Source organism: Anneissia japonica, unplaced genomic scaffold (genome assembly GCF_011630105.1).
Source record: "Anneissia japonica isolate Jap-2015-1 unplaced genomic scaffold, ASM1163010v1 scaffold287709_len1912824_cov184, whole genome shotgun sequence".
Taxonomy (NCBI): Eukaryota; Metazoa; Echinodermata; class Crinoidea; order Comatulida; family Comatulidae; genus Anneissia; species Anneissia japonica.
In genome coordinates, this window is record NW_022751466.1 from 707,517 (window position 1) to 730,680 (window position 23,164).

The window sequence follows — 23,164 nt, forward strand, 5'->3', positions numbered from 1 at the left end:
AGTCATTTCCGGGAGATCTATTTAAACGAGCTTTCTCAGCACACATCTAATTTTGTTTTGCTGCATTTGTTGTGACTAATAACAATAAAGGGCTAAACAGTAGTAAAAACATGCATATTTAATCATTTTGCGGGAATTGGATTATTTTCCAGGAGGACGTTCTGACTAATGCAGGATACTTGGGAACCCTGCTCTTGCAGCTCAACTGACAATTGTGACAAAAAATTTCATTTCAATTTGTTTCAATTACTCTTTTCAAAATTAATCCAAATTAATACTGTACCAAACAACAGGAAATACATACCTCACAAGAGTGGTTGATGAAACGTGCAGCATTACCGTGGACTGTGGCATCGATGACATCATAATCATCAATGCGAAACATGTAACAGCCAATACCCTAAAGAATTAAAAAAACAAATACAAAAATACATCACGTATGAGGCATGCCATCCCAAGACCAGTGTGCTATGTGTGAGGTCTCTCCACAAAATGAGTCTCATGGTTAGAAAATCAAAAATTTAGTTAATATTATATTTTGGTAGATGATGATATAAGCTTCAATTGGGTCTTTTAATGGTTTCCCTATGATAAGTGGATCCAGAAATGTGAGCATTTAAATTTTGGTGTATGAGAATCACATTTTGAGAAAATCAGCATCAAAGATAAACTAATCTCTACACATAATAGGACTAGAATTACAGAATATGTGCAGAGAACACTGTTTTAATAAGAAAATTCATTTAAAAAGTATACAATCATAAAATTTAAATATCAAGTTATTTAAAAACATTAATATCAAAATTTTGTACTAATGTTTACTTTGACCTGTTTGGTGAATATCTCAATATGATTTCACAAACTCACTAACGATGTGTCTCATTTGGTGGTGAGACCTCACATATGTTAAACTGATTAATTAGCACACGAATGTGACAGCATTCAGGGGCGGATTTAGGGGGGGGCCGGCCCGGCCCCGGCCCCCCCTTTTGGGAGGTAAAAAAAAAGAAAAAAGAAAGAAAAAGAAAAAAATGATAGCCCAGAACGCCTCAAATGTTATTTTCGGGCGTCTAGAACACAAAAATTTCGCGGGGGCATGCCCCCGGACCCCCTAGGAAATTGTTGTCTCGATCGACCCAAATTTCGGCCCCCCCTTTTGGACATCTCTGGATCCGCCCCTGGCATTGTTACACTGTAATGCTTTTACTTATAACTTTGGCAACTGTAATTTAATTCCAGTAAACGACCAATCGTTTTGAAGCTTATAATGTGGAGAATATGAGTATGTTAAAAAGTCAATTTGCATGTACAGGTATTTGATGCTGATTTTTGCATGGCAAGTCCCATATTATAAATTTTAACATTACGTTAGAATCTCATGTCCTATTGGGCACAGTATAAAATCACTAAAAAAATTTATAAAGCTGGCATCAACTGCAAGTGAAAGCTTGGGCTATACTGTAAATATCAATTTCAACATCTCACTTCTTTCCCGTCGAAAGGGCTTTCAAATACAACAAAAGAAGACCTCAGACATGAATGAGACACAGACTTATTTTTTGCCTGTTAAAAATAGGATTTAGTGAAGTCCCAATCGGTCATGGATAAGTGAATCTGTCCAGGGACACATTGTCATAGCAAAAATTGAAATATTTCTAGTATTTAATAAAGTATATATCCATGTCATACCTTGCTTTCATAGTACTTCTCTCGTTTGTCTGTTAAGACTGAGCGGATGACTGTTCCACTGTACTCGATGATCATCTCGCCCGCTTCAATCAACCGTTTACAAAATAAGCCCCGGCCATGAATATCAGATCTGAAATAAAAAAACAAAAACAAAAACATAAAATATGGGTTAACATAAACAGATTATTTGATTTATGTATTGACATCAGACAGAAAGCACACTTGCCAATTACAAGATGGAATGATGCTTTATAAACTAAGTCTCATTATGAGGTTTAGGAAAAGGAGTTTTTTTCATTATTTTTTGTAAGAAAAGAATTCTGGTGTCACAGACAGGATTTGGACTCATGGGATTGGAAGCCTACACTCACCTGAATACACCTACTGCTTCCTTTGCTGTATCTTTAAGATGTCGGAAACGCATAGCCATTGGAAGGTCAATACTCGTAGGACGCCTACACAGAACACAAGGAGACACAAATAATGAATGAAGTTTGGTGACACAAATATCTGTGATTTGTCCTTATATGGGCATTGTGGTATCATACCACACCCATATATGGGCAAATCTAAGGTAGTTGTCACATAAACTTGAAAAGTGCTTCATAATAAAAGGATCAAATGAGGTTATATTAAGTTTCAACATTGACTACAGTAAATTGCGTAATTTAAAGACTACTTGAAGAATAAATACTTGTTGGCACCAACTAATTCACACAGAACAATTAAGATAATGTTGGAAATATTTTAACAATTGAAAGATTATTACTGGAAAAATTGATGGATAACAAAATATTCAGTAGATCCAATATGATTCGTGAGTGTTGAAATTAATCTATCTTGTACTTTAAACTTCTAGTAGAAAAATATCACCAAAAAAAGCATTAAACTGTTGAAAATGTATTGTTAGAGTTTGTAACAAAAGATTAAATAATAAGCTAAGAATATACCTGGCACTACCGTATGAGGAATCATCATCATCGTTGACAACTAGTAGAGGAGGAGGTTTGCGATGTTTTGATGCCAAGAAATCAAACATATCATGACTGAAGCGAGTCCGTTTATGGGGCTCAGCACGTGCGCATCCATGGGCGTTGATGGCGAGCTCCTACAAAGGTTGTGAAAAGCGTAAAGTTAGACATACAGTACATGGGTCGCTATATACATAGTAGAGCAATCAATTTGCAGTCTATGATTTTTGTTTGCCTATACCACACACAGCCACAATTATATTGTAGTAGGTATACAGACAAGCACCGAAGACAATACACTACATACTGATTAGTAATTAATAATTTATATATTTCTCTTATAGCAATAAAATAGCAACAATATTAATGAGGATGGATGATGATAGTAGCAATAAACAATAATTATCATTTTAACATGCTTACTTCCTCTTCATCACTTTCTCGTTGATATTTATGGTATCGAAAATGGTACTTGCGACAATTTGGTGCACCAAATAGCTGCTCAATAAGGAACACCATTGCATCATTTGTAATCCCAAGCATACACAGACCATGAACACCTGAAATTGATGTTACACTATTTAAACATTTCTGACAATACTTCATTTTATGTAATTATCATAACAAGGACCAAATTACAATGCTACATGAAGACTAGTTTAGCAAGCTACAAATTGAACTATTTATCTTGAATGGCAGTTGCCATCCAACTTTGCTGGAATTTTAAAAAATAAAAATGGACAAATTTTTTACCTGTGAAAGACAAACTCTTCATCCTGGCATCATTCCTCCGCTCATTGACAAGGTCCACCACCTGCTTCCATGCATCCTCCATCGTATCCGCACGAGTACTAAACCCATCATCACTGGTGACCTCAAACACAAGATGCGGCTCATCCTTAGACGGAGGAGCTGAGCTTTCTCTCAATTCTTTCTCCATCAACATGGAGAGCAGTGGTGAGGTCACCTCTTGTTCATCGGCAACATTCTGAATGGGTGGGGTTAAATCTTTGTGAACCAATCCTGCTGGCTGTGTTGATTCATCTAATAAGGTGAGATATAAAGATGATTACCTGATAAACAATCAATCTTCAAATTAAGTGGATTGGTGTCTGCTTCTCTTCCAATTCTGTAGGCTTAGGTTCAAATCTTAAGCAAGTGCATCATTTCTATTACAACTAAACACAACACTACCTAAAGTTAACATAGCTTTAACTGTGAAATTCCAACAAGTGGCAAATGAGAGGTTTTTTTTACTTTATGTATTTCAACATTATTTTAACACGTTGACTGCCAGACCTTTTTCTTAGGTTCTCTCCCATGTGCCAAAACAAGTGTACATCTACAAACACATTTTTTATTTTAACTTTATCTAGGCATCATATATCATCAAAATTGTGTGTCTAATAATTTGCAGCAAACATTTTAACCTTTGTTTTTCAAAGTAATATACTGTTTTGTTTTTTAGTAAAACACTTCTATTTATCACTAACTTGTTATTATGACAAGCATACCTGCAATGGAGTAACTGCAAGCTGTTAATTCAGGTCTTGCTACTTGCTACTGAAATATGTGTTGTTATTTAAGTCAAAAAAACTTACCTATTTCCCTCTGAACATTATTAGGAGTTGCTGGTGTACTTGGAATGGCATCAGTATCCATGTTTCTTGTTGTGTCCTTTACATTGCAAGAACGGATCTCAGGTTGGTGCACAGCTGTCACTGGCTTGTCAAGTCCAGATTGGACTGGTACAGCAAGATGCTTTGCACTATCACTGTTCATAACTGACATTGTTTTAGGAAGACTTTCTGTAGGTGGAAGCAATAAAGTAGGACTGGAGGCCATCGTGGTGATGGTGCTTGGGTTTGTGATTACATGCTGAGCAAGACTTTGCAGAATGCTGCAACTTGAAGTTGTAACTGAGTGCGGTAACTGAGTCGTGCCAAGATATCTAGGTACAGATACGTAAGACGGATTCAAGATACTCTTCATATGGTGGATTCCAAAAGGCGCAACTTTTATTGGCTCTATACGTGGTAATCGGGGGATTGGTAACTTCTCTGGATGGATACGTTTATAAGAATATCCAGATTTCTCATTAGACTCAAGAATGGAAATCGTTTGAGATGGACGTATCAATTTTGGCGGACTTCTGGAGACAATGTGGTGGTTTTGAGCAAGACTTGGAATGGCAACTTTGTAGCCAGTTGGTACTTGGCCAACAGGGGATAAAGATTCAACAGGTATTACTGTATCTTGTGGAGGAACAGAAATGATACGCTTGAAGTCTGAAAAAAGGGACCGTTCATCGGTTTGGTTATTAAGGAGTGGAGCAGAGTTAATCAAGCGATGCACTGGGTTTGTGTTTATTAAGTTTGACAGTGGAATAGTCTGTGCCATGGTAACACAATTTTGGATTGGAGCAGAGCTGAGTGGAGTACGAGAAATTTGTATAATGGATGGTTTCATGTTTCTTTGGACAGCCTCCCGAACTGGTAAAACTACTGGTGAAGGGGGTAAATGGGCACTAGACGGACTTCTTACTGGACTTAAAATTTGAGTGTTCTCTTTAACATAAACTGTTGGTATTGTAGCTGGTGCATTAGCCATTGGATTAAGAGGTTTAACCATCACAGTGACTGTGTTTACAACAGGAACAGTGGGCTGTACAATAACAGGTGCCTGTACAGGAACAGTAGGCTGTACAAGAACAGGTGACTGTACAACTACAGATGGCTGTACAAATGCACCTGGAATGCTTAAACTCCGGATGAAGCTTTGTGGATTGCTAATTGGCGGTATTTGTGTACCTATGACAGCAGATGTTGGTACCTGGCTACTATTACCAACACACTTTGTTGATTTGTTTTCAACAGGTGAAGAATTATTAATGACCTGTTGAGGCTGGCTTAGTGGTATTGTTCCTTCTTTTCCAGAACTGCATGGGTTTCGAATTTCTTTGAATATGCTGCCATCATCTTGATTGTTGACATACATATACACAGGCTGCATTGTCTGGAGACCACAATCTTTTGCCTGTGTATTTTTTTTTCTGATTATATTTGGTTTAAATCTGTCCCTTGCAACCAAATTATCTGAAGAACTTCTAACGCAGGAAGACAGATGCGCTTGAGTGTCACTTCTTAGGCACTCGTCCATTGATGTTACTTTAAGATTTTTGTCAGCTGCTGAATTTTCTTTTGTATTTTCAAATTTAGATGTAGTATCACCAACTTCCTGATTAATGTCCGAGTCCTTTGTTTGTGTGGCATTAATTTCCTCAATTACTTCATCACTTGTAATAGTTTTACTGTTTCCAGCGTCATCTTTTCTTTTCAATGGCGGTCTTCCTCTTTTCCTCTTCACAGGTGGCGATTGCACGTTGTCATCCAAATCATTACTCTTTTCTTTAGCCTCCAATGGTTTTGAAGTATCACCACTGTTTCTTGGCCTCCTTCTTGTACTGATACCACCTTGAACATCTCCACAAGATTCATTTTCAAAAAGTCTTGATCTAGTCACTCTTCTTTCATTTGTATTTCCTAATGCATTTTCAGCTTGAACTTCATTACTTACAGGTAGCTTTCGTGGGCGACCACGTTTTGGCACGGCAGGTTTAATGGCATCAGAAGTTTCATCTTTTTCTAAACTTTCATGAGCAGTTTTAATATCCACTGGTGATAAGCTAACTCGTAGACCTTTCCTGATCTTTGGTGGTGATGGAAGCTCATCTGTGATTTCCATTGTCTCAGATTCTGATGCGATTCTGATCAGCCTGGAAGAGGTGTTCCTCATCGGGTAACTCTTTCTTCCTGGTTTTGCAATATCCAATTTATCCAGTTTAGATTCTGGGACAAATTCATCAAAATTCAATCTTTCAGCCTCTAACTTATATTTTTTTCTTGATCGTGGGCTAATCATTGCTTCATCAATGTTGGTACCAAGCTTTCTCTTTAACTGACCGTTGTCAGGATCTTGCAATAACACATCCTCATCTTTGGTGATCACAACACTGAGTTCTTCCAAACCTCTCTTATTGTCTGTCACATTATCTTGCCTTTGTTTACAATTCATGATATGTTTAAGATAGAAACTTTCCTTGACGTACGACTTACTGCAATATGTACATTCCAATGGCTCATCATTTCTCTGACATACACCAATGTGTTTTTCCTTTGACAAATCAATTATATCTTTGCATTCATCCATCACATTATCATTTGTTTCAACTGTTGATTTTTCGCAATCATTTGGCCCACTGTTATTTTCATTATTTGTTTGTGATTCTTCTTTCCCCTCTGTATATTTAGCAGTAACTGCTACATCCCCATTACAAGTGATCAATAAAGGTTCTTTATTGTTATCTGTATTTGAATTTTGTGTAGTGATCTTAGAAGAATTAACGCTGAGAAGATGGTTGATGTCAGTACCAAAAACAGGCTTAGTGGAGAGGCTGTCTTCTACATTATGCTGTCCTTCACCATCTTCATCCACAAGTTGTAACTGCTGATCCTCAGCTTTTCCAAAGTCAGTTTCAGAATTTTCCTTTCCATCATCTTTAGAAACACTTTTCATTAAATAATTGCTTGTTGGAAATTGAGTTGATATCAAATTTGTAATTTCTTCTGAATTACCCACAATGCAAGGATCTGTGATATCACCACTATGGTCTGCAGTGTTCTGATTTACCATGGCTTCACAGGGTTGATGACTGTCATGATGACTGCTATGAGATACATCAACAAGTATACAGGAATCAACATCAGTTTTTGTTATGGCAGCATCTGAGTCGATACTATTCTCAGTCACTAACACTTGAGTACTTTTACAGACTGCATCTCCAATAGGATTTCCTCCAATATCTGCTTCTTTAATTGCTACATCACTGACATGAATTTCATTGGTTTTCAGGGTGTTTGACAAGGTGTTACATACAGTATCTCTGATTGGTTTACATTTCTTTTGTGATCCAGCAGCAGCTCTATTCAAGGCTTCAACCATTCTACTCAACACAACAGGGTGGTCATCATGGACCAGTTGTGATTCTTCTTTGTTAGTGCAGTTAATAATCATGTTACCCTGTAGGTTTGTCTCTCCACCAGACCAAGAGTGACATCTTGCATTTTCAGTCTTCTTTCTCCAGCTGTCCGTTCTGGACATTGGATAGCTGTTGCTTAACTTTGTGGATTCGTTGAGACTGAAAACAAAATCTTCATCGACTCCCATGCCAAACTGAACTGAATTTCCTGTAGTTTCTTGATAAACCTCTAAAGCTTGTTCTGATAACCTCTTGACTTTTGCTGGTTCCTGTGTTTCCATTTGATCAAGCTGCTGATTCTGAGAATCAATGCTGCTATTTATTGTCACCAATTCAGATTCATTTTGATGGAGTGATTTAATGACATCCCCTGCTTCTTCATTTGTCTCCAGTGGAATGACATCTGAGGTTTCAAAATCAGTTGAATGTCCGAAATTTGAGATGGTCGTTAACATATTGTCATCACTCATGACATCTGTGATGGGCACTGGGTTGTCAGCCATGTTAGCATGAACTTTATGTATCAATGTTTTGTTGGTTTCAACAAGTGAAGACTGGTCAGAAGATGTCTCTGGTGTTACCTCTAAAATCTTGATGTTATAAACACATCGTTTACCTGGATCAACAGTACTCCAGTACACACGACAACACCTGAGAAAAGAAAACATATTTGCTTATTACAATTACGTACAAAATTGAGGGGAATTGATAATTTAGTTTTGAATTATTGAAAATGTAATAATCATTCTCAACTGTCCAATTCTATGAGTTGGAACAGCCAATACTCAAAAATCTCTACCAACTAATAAGCCTTACCTATAGTCAATTGGATAAAGTGCTTCTTTGCAGTCCGAGAGAGGACCTAAACGGCCTAAATACTCCACTGTTAATGACCCAATCATAGCATTCACTTGTGATGGCTGTAAACCTTTAGAAAACGTCTTGTTTGGTTTCATGTTATCAAGACTGATGCAAACCCGTCGCAATACTGCAAAGTGACCATCCTCAACAAGCTGAGAGAAAAATGGAAAAAATATATACACTGTACTCTCTCTACATATAAGGAATTTGAAAAAAAAAATAGAAAAATAATTTACGCATTAACAATAATAAGTTCTTCACATATTTTTTATTTTGTGACAAGTTTAAAGGGTGCCACCGCATTGGCATAATCCCCACAGTTGCATGTAATGAACACCACAAACATCTGCTGCTCGAGTGTGTTTGTGCAGTTGTGACCATCACAATTTCACCAGTTATAATATTTAACATATAAAGAATAGCATATGCAGGTCTCCCTCTAAAGAAAAACCCCCTCCAATTAAAAACTGGAATGATGTTCATTTATTGTCCAGCCTAGGGCTACACAGGCCAGATCAGTGGAATTCTTTTTTTACCAAAACACAATTTTTAATGTTGGTTAATGGTTGGGTTTTTAATTTTACTGCACCAGTAAAACTGAAGGCTAAAATAGCATTGGAAAAACACTGTTACTACAAAAAGTCTTAAACTGGTTCCAGCCAACTTCAGCAAAACCAGCACATTGAAAGCAGAAGCTTACCTCTTTGTCAGCATGGTGTCCATGCTGCCAACAAAAAACTTTTTTGTCCTCAAGGAAGAATGCGTTCTTTTTTCGAGCACACATAAAGTGATAATTTGCAGGGCAACCACGAGTGTTACAACCAACTGTTGCACCTGTCCGATCACATAGTTCACAACGCTGCATAAAAAAAGATCAAATTATAAGGATATTGTCCCTGACACTGGATGAGGCCATTTCTGAAGTGATGTTACAACAATTTTTATTAGGTCAAATTTTAAAAATTGTAGTATTTACCAATAAACGTCCTCTGGATATAGCACTGTGGACATTCACCAATGACCCATCAATTTCTTCAAACACCTCTGCTGACCACAGCCCACAGTTGATGTGTATCCACTCGTCCTGTCCGCTGTAGAGCAGTCGTCCAGCGTGATCTGGCTCATGGTCACCGTACTCTCCACAGAAGTTGCAGCGTCGAGGATCTTCAATGTTCTCATTCAGTGGCAGAAAATCAAATGCATCCTCAAGTTCTGTTCAACATTAAATAAATATAAAGTAATGAATTAAATAGGCATGATAATGCCATCCATATATGGACATGATGATGTCATATCATACCCATATATGGGCAAATCACAGGTATTTGCACAATAAATTTAAGTTGGTTAAAGCTCTATCGACTCATGCTTTGAGACAAATTTTGTAAATTACCCATATACTGTATAGTTATTAAATGCCTATGTGGTCATGATGTTATGTTATACTTCTGTTGTGTTTTTGATATGTATGCTTTTATTTTACATCAATTTCACATTGCATTTATTATATTATCTGCTGGTTTTTATTATTAATCTATTTTTATTTACTTTATTTTATTATTACATTTTTTTTTCTTCTTTTTTTTCCCTTTTAGTTAAGATTTTAAACTTTAGAATATTATATTATTTTAATTGGATTTGGATTTTCCATTACTATTGTCTCTTTTTTTATGAATTTATCTTTACTTGTAACTTTTGTTCTGTTGTATGGTCGAACCTCTCCTGCGTGAGAGTGTTCCTCTGCTTTGAAAGAGAGAGTCAATAAAATTATTAATTATTAATATTATGACCATATTTAGGCATTTAAATGTTTTTGTCTTAATAGTCAGGAGAGTGCTTATGCCTTACACTGTGTCACATATTGGGAATGACACTAAAATCATCACTTGCATCAATAAACAGCAAACCACTAAATATAATGCTCAATGAAGTACCTGAACTCTCTTCAGCGACTCGTTTCGATGGGTGAACCTTCTTCAGCGGTGATGGTTGTGGTGTCTTTGGTGCTGGTAATGTCCTTACCTGCCACTGTGCATACTCATGATCAGAATGTGGGGGTAATACAGCATTGGGCAGCATACCACTAAATGAAGAGGGGGAAATATCAATAAATTTAAAAACATACTATACATCTTATACAATGTTTTTCAAGCCCTCATTGTTATCACCACTGTCGAAAATTCAAACAATTTGAAGTAATGTTAAAAGCTTGTGGATTAGGAATTGTGGCTTTAATTTCAAGGTGCTGTTCATAAATAATAACTTTATAATATTCAATTCATTGGGTTTATAAGAGGGTTCTCACCACGCTGGTTGGCGGTGGTTGGGCCCGTCCAGCACTCAACATTTCCGGACAGTATTTTTAGGCTGCCGACCACCACTATTTTTGCAATTGATAGTGGAAAAAAAGTAGGCTAACAAAATATTTTCCTTGCACGACTACCAGATTAGGGAGTTGTTGATTAACCTGATTTTGTCAGCTGGGGGAGAGGGGAGGTTTTGATGTCGACGACCATGCCCCCTGGGGTTGGGGTGGTCGCCGACCACCACTCCAAAATTCTGGTGAGAACCCTGTATAAGTGAACTTATTACTGGTTGTTTATAAATATATTTAAAATTACTTCATTCAATCACTTATGCATACAAAGTAAGTCAGATAAAGAAGAGATGGAAATGCCTAGAACAGAATCTGAAAAACAGAAAATGCAAGGCATGAACACACAGTCAATCACAGACATTACTTCAACAAAAGGGGGCAGCAGACTTACTCTGGATAAATATGATTCTTCTGCCAACAGTTAGAGTTCAACACATTACACCATGGAAACATCTTTTCCATGACATTCAGAAACTGTTCTCGGACAACTAGATTGCTGCGCTTTAGAGCCCCAGTCTGCAAAGTCTCACTTGAAATGGATTCCTGTATGATGGCTACGCAATCATCAATGAAGTCCGACTGCAGCAAAAACAATCAGACATGAATGATGATCAGTTAAATCAAAACACAATGATTAAATAGCTGACCTTCAGAGATACAGTAATAGGGTTTAAGAAAAAGTTATTACATTGTTACTTATTACAAGGTTAATTCAACAGAAGGACGCACATCTCCGCTCTCGAACATAGCGCGTGTGTACAGTCATTTGATCTTTACTGTGGCATCGACAATCCGATACTAGTTGCGAGTACAGCCGTCAATTATTAGTCTATGCGTGCCATTCGTTTTATGGTGTTAGTTTTTATTTTATTAATTTTGGGTACTTCGCAATGTCTGTTACATCTGATTTTTTTTCTTTGACCGCGAGCTTGTTAAATGCTTCTATAAACTGCAATTTGATTTGAGAAAATTGACCAAGAAAATGAAAAGTTGTAGCAATATAAAATTTACGAATTTTATAAAATTTCATGTTCTTATGTAACATTAATCTGTCATTTTGACAATGTTGGCATAAGGTGCCGAAAACAAACATTTGAGTATATACAGAACATTTATTTATTTTTTTTGTGAAGTGAGTCTAATGAACGACAATTTACCACAATTTTGGTGAAATTAATGTTGAAATGAAGAATATAATTTCAGTCTATGTTAGTGCAAAATATCATTAGGCCTTTGTAATCACCGCACGACGCGTGATTATCATGGAAACTAACACGTGCGTGAGTAATTCGTCACGTACGCTGACGGTTTATAGCCTGGTTGCTATGGTTTTGTGACGTTCAGCGTGTAGGGACGCACGTGCGCCTAGAATGTCGATGCCAGATTTATAACCTTTGATATCCCGAGATGTGCTACCTTCTGTTGAATTGCCTTGCTTATAAGAACAAAAAGTTAGAGATGTGTTTTTCATGATTTGATTGATAACTATAGCATCTTAGGTGGTAGTATTTTGTTGCTTATTGATTTTTCGTATCAAATGTTAATCTTAATATTTATTCTTCAATTTTATATTAAAGTTAATCTTAAGTTTTACTTAAAATCAATGTGCATTCCATTATATGTACAAATGTGTTTATAAATGACAAATTCTTATGGGGTACATAAAAAAAGAAAACGTGGTTACTGTTGTTACTTACCACTGATAAATACTTCATGGAGTCCACTTTGTTCTTTACCATAATGAAATTTGCTGGTCGCTCTACCTTTTCTTTCACAGGTGTTGCAACAGAGTCCAAGGTCAATTCTTGCAGGCTTGCATCAGACTGGAGAATAAGGTTACTGATGTCATCTGGTAAGCCTTGTGTCAGATCAAGGATGGATACACCCGGAGGAATAATGCTGGTATTACTGTTCACAGATGGGACTAACTGTCCATTTGTACTGTTTGTGACAAGTGACACTGGGTGGTTAGTGACATTCGATGGTAGAGTTAGTAAAGTATTGTTAGCCGCTCCTGTTGCATTGGCAACATTAAATTGCAAAAAGTCAGCAAGAATCTGCAAACTGGCTGGAGATGTCAGTGCATTTCCTTCATCGGAATATGCAGATATGGTTGTGCAAGTACTTGGCGATATTGAACTAAGATCCAAGACTTGATTTTCTGAGGTGTCAACACCAGCAGAGACAACTGTACTGGCAGTATTCAATGAACCAAAACTAGAAGTGGTTACTTCCTTTCGAATATTAGTGTTTCCTAAAATATTGGCAGTCGACGTTTCAAGCAAATTAGTTGTCATTACTTTATTAGAGATTTTAGGAAGTGACAAAGTCAATGTTTTGGTAACGTCTCCCATTACTGCTGTCATAGTTGAAGTAGATGACGTTTGAGGTACAGGCAATCCTATATTAATTGAACAACCATCTACTGGTATGTTAGATTTTTTTGCTGAATCAATATCATCAGGACCAACATTCAAACGAGTAGATGTGTCCTTTTTAAGATTGATCCCCTCTCCATTATTGTCCACTTCCATGGAAGGCATCTCCATTGCAAGACCTTTTTCGCCACTATCCAATTTATCAGATGTTTTATTGTCATCAACTAACATTACATCAATTTCTTCCATCTCAGATCCTAAAGAATTAACACTTCCACTCTCCTTGGTGGTTAACAGCCCTGAAGGTTCACAGCTTCCAATGTCTTCTGAGGCTGGCAAAGTAGTAGGAGCAATGCCTCCACTTTCTTTGGGAAGTGACAAGTCTGTTGGATCAATGCTCTCGGATTCTCCAGAGACTAACAAAGCCATTGGATCACAACTTGCTAACTCCTTACAAACAGCCATTAATTCATTTTGCTGATTGTTTTCACTAGTAACAGCTAATTTACTATCATCCAAAAAATTTATTAAAACATTTGTGTTTCCCTTTGCAGATAAATCCTCTTGAATTTTTGTATTGTTCGTTGAATTAATTCCTGATTCTGTTAAATTTGAGTTTATACTGGTTTGTGGTAAGGTCCCAGAACCAGCTATAGACTCTTGTAGTAATTTATTTGAAACAGATGTTTCCCTATTACACTCATTCAACACATCCTGTGTGCCTTCTATGGCAACCTCTTGCACGCCATCCATAGCAACATCTGGAGTGTCACATGATGCTGGTGCTACCTGCATCATGGCTTGATTGTCTATAAGTCTGCCAGTGATTTCACACAAGGAGTAACAACTATAATCTATAACACTTGAAGTTGGTGGCGTTGACTTGTGTCCTTCTGTATTGGCTAATCTGGGAGATGTCCGCGTTGGAGTAGAACTGCTGCCTTCTTGATGTAACCTTGGTGACGTCCTTGTTGGTATTTCTTGTCGTTGAACATCTAACACACCAGATGACCGACTGGAATCTTTTTTAGATTTATTCTTCATATTTGGAAAATAAAGTTTTTCAACACCATGAATAGCATTATTGCCACACAATTATACTAAAATATTATCAAATTTTCCTCTAGAACTGCCTTGAAATAAATAATTAAAACTCATTTTTCCACTAATAACATTGGCATGGGCTGGAAGTGTGGGGAATGGCAGTAAATTATTTCCACTAAATGTGTTAAAATACTAAATATGACCAAATTACATTTTCATTGGAAAAGGGATTTACTTTCAAATTCCACATTCTAATTCCCAACCACCATGCAACCCCCCCCCCCCCCAAAAAAAAGAAAACGAAACAATATTACTATGAAAGTTGGAAGCCATTTAAACATCACATCTTAAATGCACATTCATAAGTTTTTTTTTTTTTTTTAATTATATAACTTACTTTCTTTGGTTTAATAAGATGACTTGCACTTTTACAATTTAATAATGATGTGATAACATTCTTGAATCCTGCTTGCATCTCCTCCATTATTTCTGTCATCCATTTTGCCGGCCTGACTGGATCACAGCGAGGACAAAGATACACAACATTCTCTGGCAGGTCTGCCATTATATTATATAAATCATCTAAAAAATGATAAAGGTAGTCCCATATTTATTACTGAATGTAGGGAATGAGCTATTAGCCCATTGTACGGTAGGGTGGCCAGTTCCCATCCATGCCGCCTTTTTCCTCCCCAATAGTGAACCACTGGGTACCCATTTAACTCCTAAGTGGAGAAACAAATGTAGGTAAAGTGCCTTGTCCAAGAACGCAAGCAAAATGCACAGGTTGGGAGATCGAAACGCAACTGGTGCGCCAACCGCTCCAACATAAATCTTCTAAAATTCAGAAAAATATAATTTAAATTTTATCTGATTTAAAACAATTAAATAGTTTACAAATCATACGGAGACATGTTGTAATACCTTCTGGTCAACCAGTTGAATAGTAAACTATATTTAAATATTGGACCAACAGTATGGTGATTATGAGTTACAAATGACTTGTATAAGTGTTGTACTACAAAATTCTAGCCATACTCTGGGCAGGGAATGGAGGAGGGTATATATAACCTCCTCCACATGACCAAAAGTAATCATGAAATTCTTTAGCAGTGGTTGGAAGTACTTTATAAGAACTATATTTATTTTAAAGTATTATTATAATTATAATTGTTATCATGCTTAAAAGCAATTGGCAATATCATTCTAACATGACCTCTGACCTGTTAATCCTTCGCACTTTGCATGAATCCATGTGTCACATGACCCACATTGCATCATCTTTGATTCGTAATCATCATCTTCATAGCAACGATTGCAAATGGGACAATAGTTGCCTACAAGAAAAACATGATTACATTATTATTATGAATTGCTTTACACAAAGTATTAATTGATGAAAACCTCTATATGCGGCAATGACAAGGCAAACCAGTCACTGGTCACAAATATCGATTTTTAGTTATTAATACAGTGTTAAGCAGTAAAATGATAGTTATAAAATGGTCTAAGAATCATTTAAATCAGACATTTCCTTATAAAGTTACAAGTGTTCAACATACAGCTGCTTAAAGGAGAGTATTTGCGATATCCACCTTCAAAGTTTACGATTTCGGGCATTTCTCAGGCAGAAACCATCACAACATCATTAAAAAAGGATGTTTCAACATTGAAAAACAGGGATAATAACTGCATAGCCTGATGTATAAATATATAAAGGTTAGTTCATTGCAATAAAATAGATTTTAAAAATTTGACATTCCAGCATGTTTTGGAACACCATTTGCAACGAGTGACTGGTTTGGATATTCTTTGGCACATGTGATATTCATCCATATAAAATAATCATCTTTTTCTTACTATGTACTGTAACCCTTACAATTTGTACGCAGCCTCACAGAAATGGGCACAGTATGCCGCACTCCCACGATCAAACAGTGAAATGTTTCCCGTACCAATCCCAAATCCCGACAATTCAAGATTTGTGCATGTTTTTACTACTGTAATATTGTCATTCTGAAGTCAGCTGGTTAAGGGTATAGCCCTGTGCAGTAAAATACAATTAGACTTGTTAAGATAGCACGTAATGACAACTTACCACGATCAAACAACTTCCCACAATCTTGACATAATGAGAAGTCGTAGCACCAGGTAGCATTGCCTGGACCGGGTGTTGTAGCACCACAACTTTTACACTTCACACATTTTGTGCAAATCTGCATATAAATAAAAAAGTAAACTTTTAGTTCCATAACTCTTTTTTACTTTTAAAACACTACATCGGTATGTTGCACAGAAATTACAGGTAAGATTGGCTTTAATGGGTGTAAACCATGTTAGTCACATGTATATAAATTGATGATTTTTTTTTCTAAATTGCCAATTAATTTGGAGGTTCACATCATTGCTGATAATAGTGACTTTTGTTGCTGTTGAATCTTCCTAGGAACTACTCTATTTCTTTTGTAAATGTATTCTATGTTTTTTTTGTAATTGTTTTCTTGAATAAATAAATAAACAAACACCAGAGATAACCCACAAAAGTCTGAAGAAAAAGTCTGAGAAATACACTATCTATTTTGATGATGTGAATAACTTACCCAAATCTTCCTTTTCTTTGAGGGTTTGGTTGGATAGTTAGGACCCAGGCATTCAGCATGATAGGTGTTCTTACACTTGTTGCATTGCAATAACTATCAATGAAAATAAAATATGCAGTTAAACTTCAATCCAAAATGCCATTGAAATATTGTTCGACTTAGATAAAATTTGACGTACAGATTGTTAAATAACGGAAAACAAATCAATTTTGCATGTAAAATTAGATCGACTTAGAAATTATTCAACAGGCAAAGTCGACAAATTTAACTGTATTTACAATTCAGGATTAAAAGCTGTTAGCCAGGCAAAAGTATTTTCTTATACTTTTATTTTATTATAGGTAGAAGGTAGAAAATAAGAGTCTAACTAAACAGAATATTTAGTTTTATTATCAAACCAATTTGTTATCAATTAATGCAATTTCTGGATCTTATGATATACGTACATTATTCTGGCAGCCACAGACATGGCAGAACTTGCAGTTTCGACAGCACCAGTTCTCTACCTCTCCATCAAGCGGCTGGTCTTCTTCATCCAGACAAAATTCATGGAATGGCTCGCAGCAGATATTGCAATAAAGAAACTGAATTGCACAAAGAAAATAAGAAAATAAAAGAAAGAAATATTACTGGCAAGTTCATGCTGCTATTAGTTTTTCAACATTGTAACAGGTTTGCCTATTGAGCTATATGTTGTTCTCATACTAGCAGTGGCATATCAAGGCAAGTTTTCAGGGGGTGCACCTCAACCCCTATATTAAAATGTTGAAAGCAAAAAAATCATGCTAAATTAGATAAAAATCACCTCATATCACTATATTTTACAAGCTTGCGCCCCCTCACTTAATCATCGAGGCCCCCTTTAGCTTTGCGCCCCCATCAGCTCCCAATTTCAAAACTCCTAGACACGTCACTGCATACTAGAATAAGACTGTTTTTGTCTGTATACGTACATCATGTTGGCCCTTGCTTCCACACAGATAGCAAACGGTACGGGGAACCATTGGCTCTGATGATAAGATGGCTACCCCATCATGCCATGCATTCAATACATTACAGTCAGTCTGTGGAGAAAAAACGAATAGTGTTGATGATAAAATATTATTATTGTAAATATATTTTTAAATACAATGTTCCTTCACTTGCGCTCCTGCCTGCTTTTGGAAGCAGCTTCCAAATTATATAATTTTTACTCCGATTTGGCACAGCTTCGACTCAATTGTTTTTCTCGTTTAAATTCACATGAGTTGGTCCTTTGATCTATTTTTGGCGACATATGTTTTGGGATATTACAATTATATTGTAACAGAATAACCAGTAAATTGAACACCAGGTTTTCCACAAACCTCTATATAACATCTTTCTATATTTTTGTTGAATGAGGGCTTACAGTATTCATGGATCTCATAGTACAGTGCACACACTACCATTAACTGTTGGACAAGTGGTACCAGGTTATAGCCACTAAATGGCATGAAACAAGTTGGTACCATGTAGTTGGACATGTAGTACCATGTACTTAGAAATGTGGTACCATGCACTTAGACATGTGGTACCATGTAGTTGGACAAAGTGGTAGAATGTAGTTGCATATTATACAGCACAACACTAATGGCACAGGAAAAGAAGATGGACATGTGGTACCTTGTAGTTAAGCATTATACGATGCATCGCATGGTGTACTTGCTGCAACTGACTCTTCACTACCACCTGTGTGTTCAAACTATTCTCAATCTTCTGTTGACGGGACGACAACTAAGAAAAACAACGTAAACGTACATATATTTGTGAGTTTTGATTCAGTTTCTATGTATTATTAGGAAAAAATACAGATGTGCATATTTTTGACCCAGAATAGATTTTTCGGAAGTGTTCATCAAACTTAAATTAACCAATGAAAACAGGACAAAAAATAAGAGCATGTCCCTCAAATGCACATGTAGCCCCACAAACGTACATGTCTACTTATGTTGATACTTTCATTTATGGGACCTTAGCAAACCATATCCAAACGCATAATTATAAGTCAACCGTAACATCATTATTTTACCGTCAACATAATTTTACTATTAATTTATGGCACACAGACAAACAAGACATTTACAATACGACTCACCATTTCTCGCAGGCTTTTCTTTATGATTTTATTTGCAACAAAAGCTTTGCTCTTCTTTCCTGTCTGATTGTTGTTTTCAGGTTTATCGAAATCCACCAGTTTCTGGATTGCAGGTACTGAGGAGAAACAATTCAACATATTACACAAATCACTACAAAAAATCACAAGGCAGAACAAATTTTTTTCCCAAGCAGGAATATCCATGACAATAATTACAACAGATCAGCACCTGTGTGGTGTGGCTGTCAACGTCATGGCATAGATATGACATCCAACTACATTGTGCTTTTCCAGTGCAACACTCGCTACTAGATCTCGCTTTGCCACATACACTAATTAAACAATGAAAGAAAAAAAATGAAGATAGTCATGTGATAAATAGTTGGAAATATTGTGATACTTCCAGCCTACTTACCTTTAGGTCTCGTTATACTGGTCTTTAATGACCACTGTGGGTTCGAGCATTTTTTATATCTAAAGGGAAAACGGCAAAATATTAATACAATATCTTTCTGCAATTTACTTCAGTTTATTTAGAGTAACAAGAACAATATATGACAGAGAATAAATTAATTATTTATGTTCTTTATTAACTTTTTGTTTTAAGTGTTTAAAGGCAAAGATAAAAGGAAAGAAAGGGAATAATATTTGGACATTATATTTTTGTGACTTGCAGCTTTAACTTGACAGACGCTCACAGACGTGGACTAACTCATTCAATAACACTTTTTCACATCTAGAGGTCAAATCACGTCTAGTCAGCCGCAACAGTGTTGCAAAATTCTTTTTAAACATTTGTATGTACCTTAACAAGAATTTTATTTTGCATTATCATCAGTTACTTACTTGCAACATTGCTTCCTTACATTACGCCCACCATACTTTGTTTTGTCCCTTAAAAAAAGATCACATGAAACTATTAGATGATATAAAATTAAAAAACAGAAAGTTGGTAGTGGGCAGCTACAGCAAGTACTGTATAGTTAACTAAATAATTTTTTCAGTCATAATCAGTTTATTACTATTAACAACAAATACTTACAAGCAATTTCCGCATTGTTCGCAATCATCGACCTGCTTACAGCCCGGACATACCTTGCAGCGTATTTTGCGATTACGCCCAGTCTTTGAGCCCGGTCTAGTTCTCACCAAAAGAGGTGAAGAGGTCGTTGAGGAGATGGAGGGACTTGAAGTATCGCCTCTGTCTACTGACGTGTCAGAATCTACATAAATTTAATAAATGAAAATTTTAATTGAAATTAGATGAAAGTGTGAGTGAAAGACCCCATTATTATTTTTAAAACAATCTTTAAGCTCATTATTTTTAAAGCTTGGTTATATTATCCTTACTTTCTTTGTAATTATCTTTATATCATAAATACAATTTAAAAAATCATGTTTAAATGTTGATGTGGAATAATATTACAGAAATAAAGTTACATTTTAATTTATATTGTTTGTAAAATTGTTAAGACATATGCTACATATTAAAAAAAAACAAACAATGGAAGTGTTTTTTGAAGAGTAAACGGAGAGCAGTCTAACACTGCACAATGTACAGTACAATTACCTAATCATTAAAAACAATCGCGCATCATGGCATCAATAGAAACGTGTCAGCTGACAAGTTTTTACTACATAATCACGATTTTTTAACGTAGTTGCTACAGTATGTGCAGCTGTAGCAGAACACTGTGTGTGCAGTCATGCATAACATATGCCTCCCAAAAAAACACAGCCATTCTATGCAGCTGCAAATACAGATATGCCTCAATAATGAATCACTGTTACAAATTGAGAAGATATTAAATCCAACACCATTCTATTAAGTTTTTTTTAAAAGTTTTTAGAACTTCTTCTGGTTTTTTTATGGGAGCATGACACACAACATTTTATGCCGGATTTGTTTACGAATAAATGCAATTACTTACAACTGCTGTATTAATATACAAATCATGCAAACACTGAAAAAGGTACATGCACAAAATGCACACATTTAGCATATATACAGTAATACATCAAAGATTAATAACTACAAATTCAGCAACCTACCATGGTAGTAATATATCAACTACCAACTTCTCTATAATCCTTGATGAAAATAAATTCAACAAACAAAAAATATACAAATTTCCATACCAAGTACGACCATTGCTTGGTCTCTCTCGTCCAGAGGTAAGGCACTCAGCGAGGGCTCTTCAAGCTCTTGAAAAATAGCGGTGGGGCATCCTAAGGCTACAGACGCACGACGGCAAACATGCTTGATACGGGGGCCACGACCTAGTAACCGAACTGACTTGGGCTTAGGTACTGCTTCAACTTTTTTCTCTTTCTAGGGATTGTACATTAAAAATTTTATTTGAAATCATAAAAAAAAAGATATTTGTAGGTTTGACAAGAATTTTCATAATATTTAATATTAAATTCAAAGATTTATTAAACTCCAAAGCATTGTAATTTTCATCTTAAAATGTTTCATTGTTGATTATATAAAAAGTACATGTCTATTTATTGAAAACTCAAATTTTTTTAAAGAATTGCTATACTGTACTTCTTATGAATTGATATGCAATGTGCTTAACCTGAATAAATGTCAGTGATTTTGTGAGCATGTATTTTAAAATAATGTATTTTACAATTATTACAGAATTATTTATTGCACTAATCCAAGTAAGATGTTACAGATTATCACTGTGACCAAAGTGCAGTCAAATTTTAAAATCTGAAACTGAAGATGATACCAAAATGTCTCATGAACAATATTATTTTCAGAGGCGAGTTGAAACTACAGGTACTGGAGTTAATGTTAGGTGATTCTATTGATGGAACAAATTTATTTTTTGATCAATTCTAACCTTTTGGGCTTGGTTCTTGGCGATTCTTTCAGGTGACCTGTCTGCTTCTATGGCCTCAGCCATCTGCCGAGAGACTAATTAACAGCAAACAATTAAAAGTCTTATAATTAAACGTCTTAATATCTAAGCTATGACTATAAATAAGTACATCTTTATCTTATCTTTATGTTGTTATATTAAAAAAGGTTTTATTTTAGAACAAACTGCCATTACTGAGATCTCTCAGATACTACAGAAAGTTTGATTTGTATGAAAAAAAAAAAAATTCTTTTCAATATCATACATAAATATTATAAATGCAAAAGGTTACCAAAAATATTCACTGCACCAGTCAGAATATTGGTAACAGTAATTAACTAAAGTATCATCCTTATTAATTCCGGACACCCAAGGGAATCCAAATATTAAAGACTTTTCACGCGACATTAATTGTCCAATTTAAAGTAAACAAACATGCAATGAAATACCATAAGACATATAATGTATACAAGTACTGTACAAACATATCATGCTTAATGGTTGCAGTCCCGTGTACAGTACACAAACTAATACCAGCTCCAAAATATAATAATTGTTTTTAGAGTAGATAATATTTGGGAAAATAAATTTTCATATAAACTACATGCAAACAATAAATAATTAGTAATATGGGGATTCATTTAAGTTTTAATCAAAATTATTCAGAAATTACAGTAGAATCTTCATTCAATGAAAGATAAATTTGATGATTTATTAATATTAGATACAGTAGTTGATTGTTTGAATACTGTAAGTTATTACTTACAAAGTTGAAGGTTGTATTGCTTATTTTGTTCAGAGTGAGGCTGTCAGAAACATTGTTTAGAAAGGGCAGATGAACTCCTCCGAGTCAAGTGTCAACCATGCTTCAGCTTAAGGAGTAAGTTTAGTTTTATAGGGCTACAGTACAGTACATAATTTTTTTTCTCATCAAAATATCAAATTTAAACAGCACAATCACCAAGCACATTTTGGCTTCCTTTTGCATGATGTGATGTACGAATCCAACAACTGTATTATTACAACAGTAATACTTGTAAACAATCTTTATGAAACACTTAATGATGCAAACTTACTGTACCTACTACCATTAAACATTACTGACGATACATTTTTCTTTTCATACTGTATGTGATGTAAAGAACATCAATTACACAAGGGGTGCATGAACAAAATACAACAGATACAGTACTCCACATGCAATAACAAGTCTGTAA

General features: G+C 35.6%; 1 protein-coding gene across 1 annotated transcript in view; it reads right to left on the reverse strand.

Moving 5' to 3' along the window:
• LOC117121643 overlaps nucleotides 1-23,164 on the reverse strand; it is a 29,745-nt gene that overhangs the window by 2,299 nt on the left and 4,282 nt on the right. The window contains exons 3-28 of the mRNA XM_033266882.1: nucleotides 21,930-22,003; nucleotides 21,214-21,406; nucleotides 20,117-20,297; nucleotides 19,921-19,968; nucleotides 19,490-19,548; nucleotides 19,075-19,190; nucleotides 18,603-18,713; nucleotides 17,912-18,022; nucleotides 17,405-17,542; nucleotides 16,959-17,051; nucleotides 16,457-16,574; nucleotides 15,582-15,695; nucleotides 14,756-14,940; nucleotides 12,634-14,352; nucleotides 11,328-11,515; nucleotides 10,494-10,642; nucleotides 9,536-9,771; nucleotides 9,260-9,418; nucleotides 8,515-8,711; nucleotides 4,262-8,349; nucleotides 3,414-3,704; nucleotides 3,084-3,220; nucleotides 2,640-2,797; nucleotides 2,061-2,144; nucleotides 1,690-1,819; nucleotides 305-400 (exon numbers count right to left, since the gene is read on the reverse strand). Of these exons, the coding sequence (XP_033122773.1) occupies nucleotides 305-400; nucleotides 1,690-1,819; nucleotides 2,061-2,144; nucleotides 2,640-2,797; nucleotides 3,084-3,220; nucleotides 3,414-3,704; nucleotides 4,262-8,349; nucleotides 8,515-8,711; nucleotides 9,260-9,418; nucleotides 9,536-9,771; nucleotides 10,494-10,642; nucleotides 11,328-11,515; nucleotides 12,634-14,352; nucleotides 14,756-14,940; nucleotides 15,582-15,695; nucleotides 16,457-16,574; nucleotides 16,959-17,051; nucleotides 17,405-17,542; nucleotides 17,912-18,022; nucleotides 18,603-18,713; nucleotides 19,075-19,190; nucleotides 19,490-19,548; nucleotides 19,921-19,968; nucleotides 20,117-20,297; nucleotides 21,214-21,406; nucleotides 21,930-22,003 (9,173 nt within the window). The remainder of the gene's footprint in view (nucleotides 1-304; nucleotides 401-1,689; nucleotides 1,820-2,060; nucleotides 2,145-2,639; nucleotides 2,798-3,083; nucleotides 3,221-3,413; nucleotides 3,705-4,261; nucleotides 8,350-8,514; nucleotides 8,712-9,259; nucleotides 9,419-9,535; nucleotides 9,772-10,493; nucleotides 10,643-11,327; nucleotides 11,516-12,633; nucleotides 14,353-14,755; nucleotides 14,941-15,581; nucleotides 15,696-16,456; nucleotides 16,575-16,958; nucleotides 17,052-17,404; nucleotides 17,543-17,911; nucleotides 18,023-18,602; nucleotides 18,714-19,074; nucleotides 19,191-19,489; nucleotides 19,549-19,920; nucleotides 19,969-20,116; nucleotides 20,298-21,213; nucleotides 21,407-21,929; nucleotides 22,004-23,164) is intronic.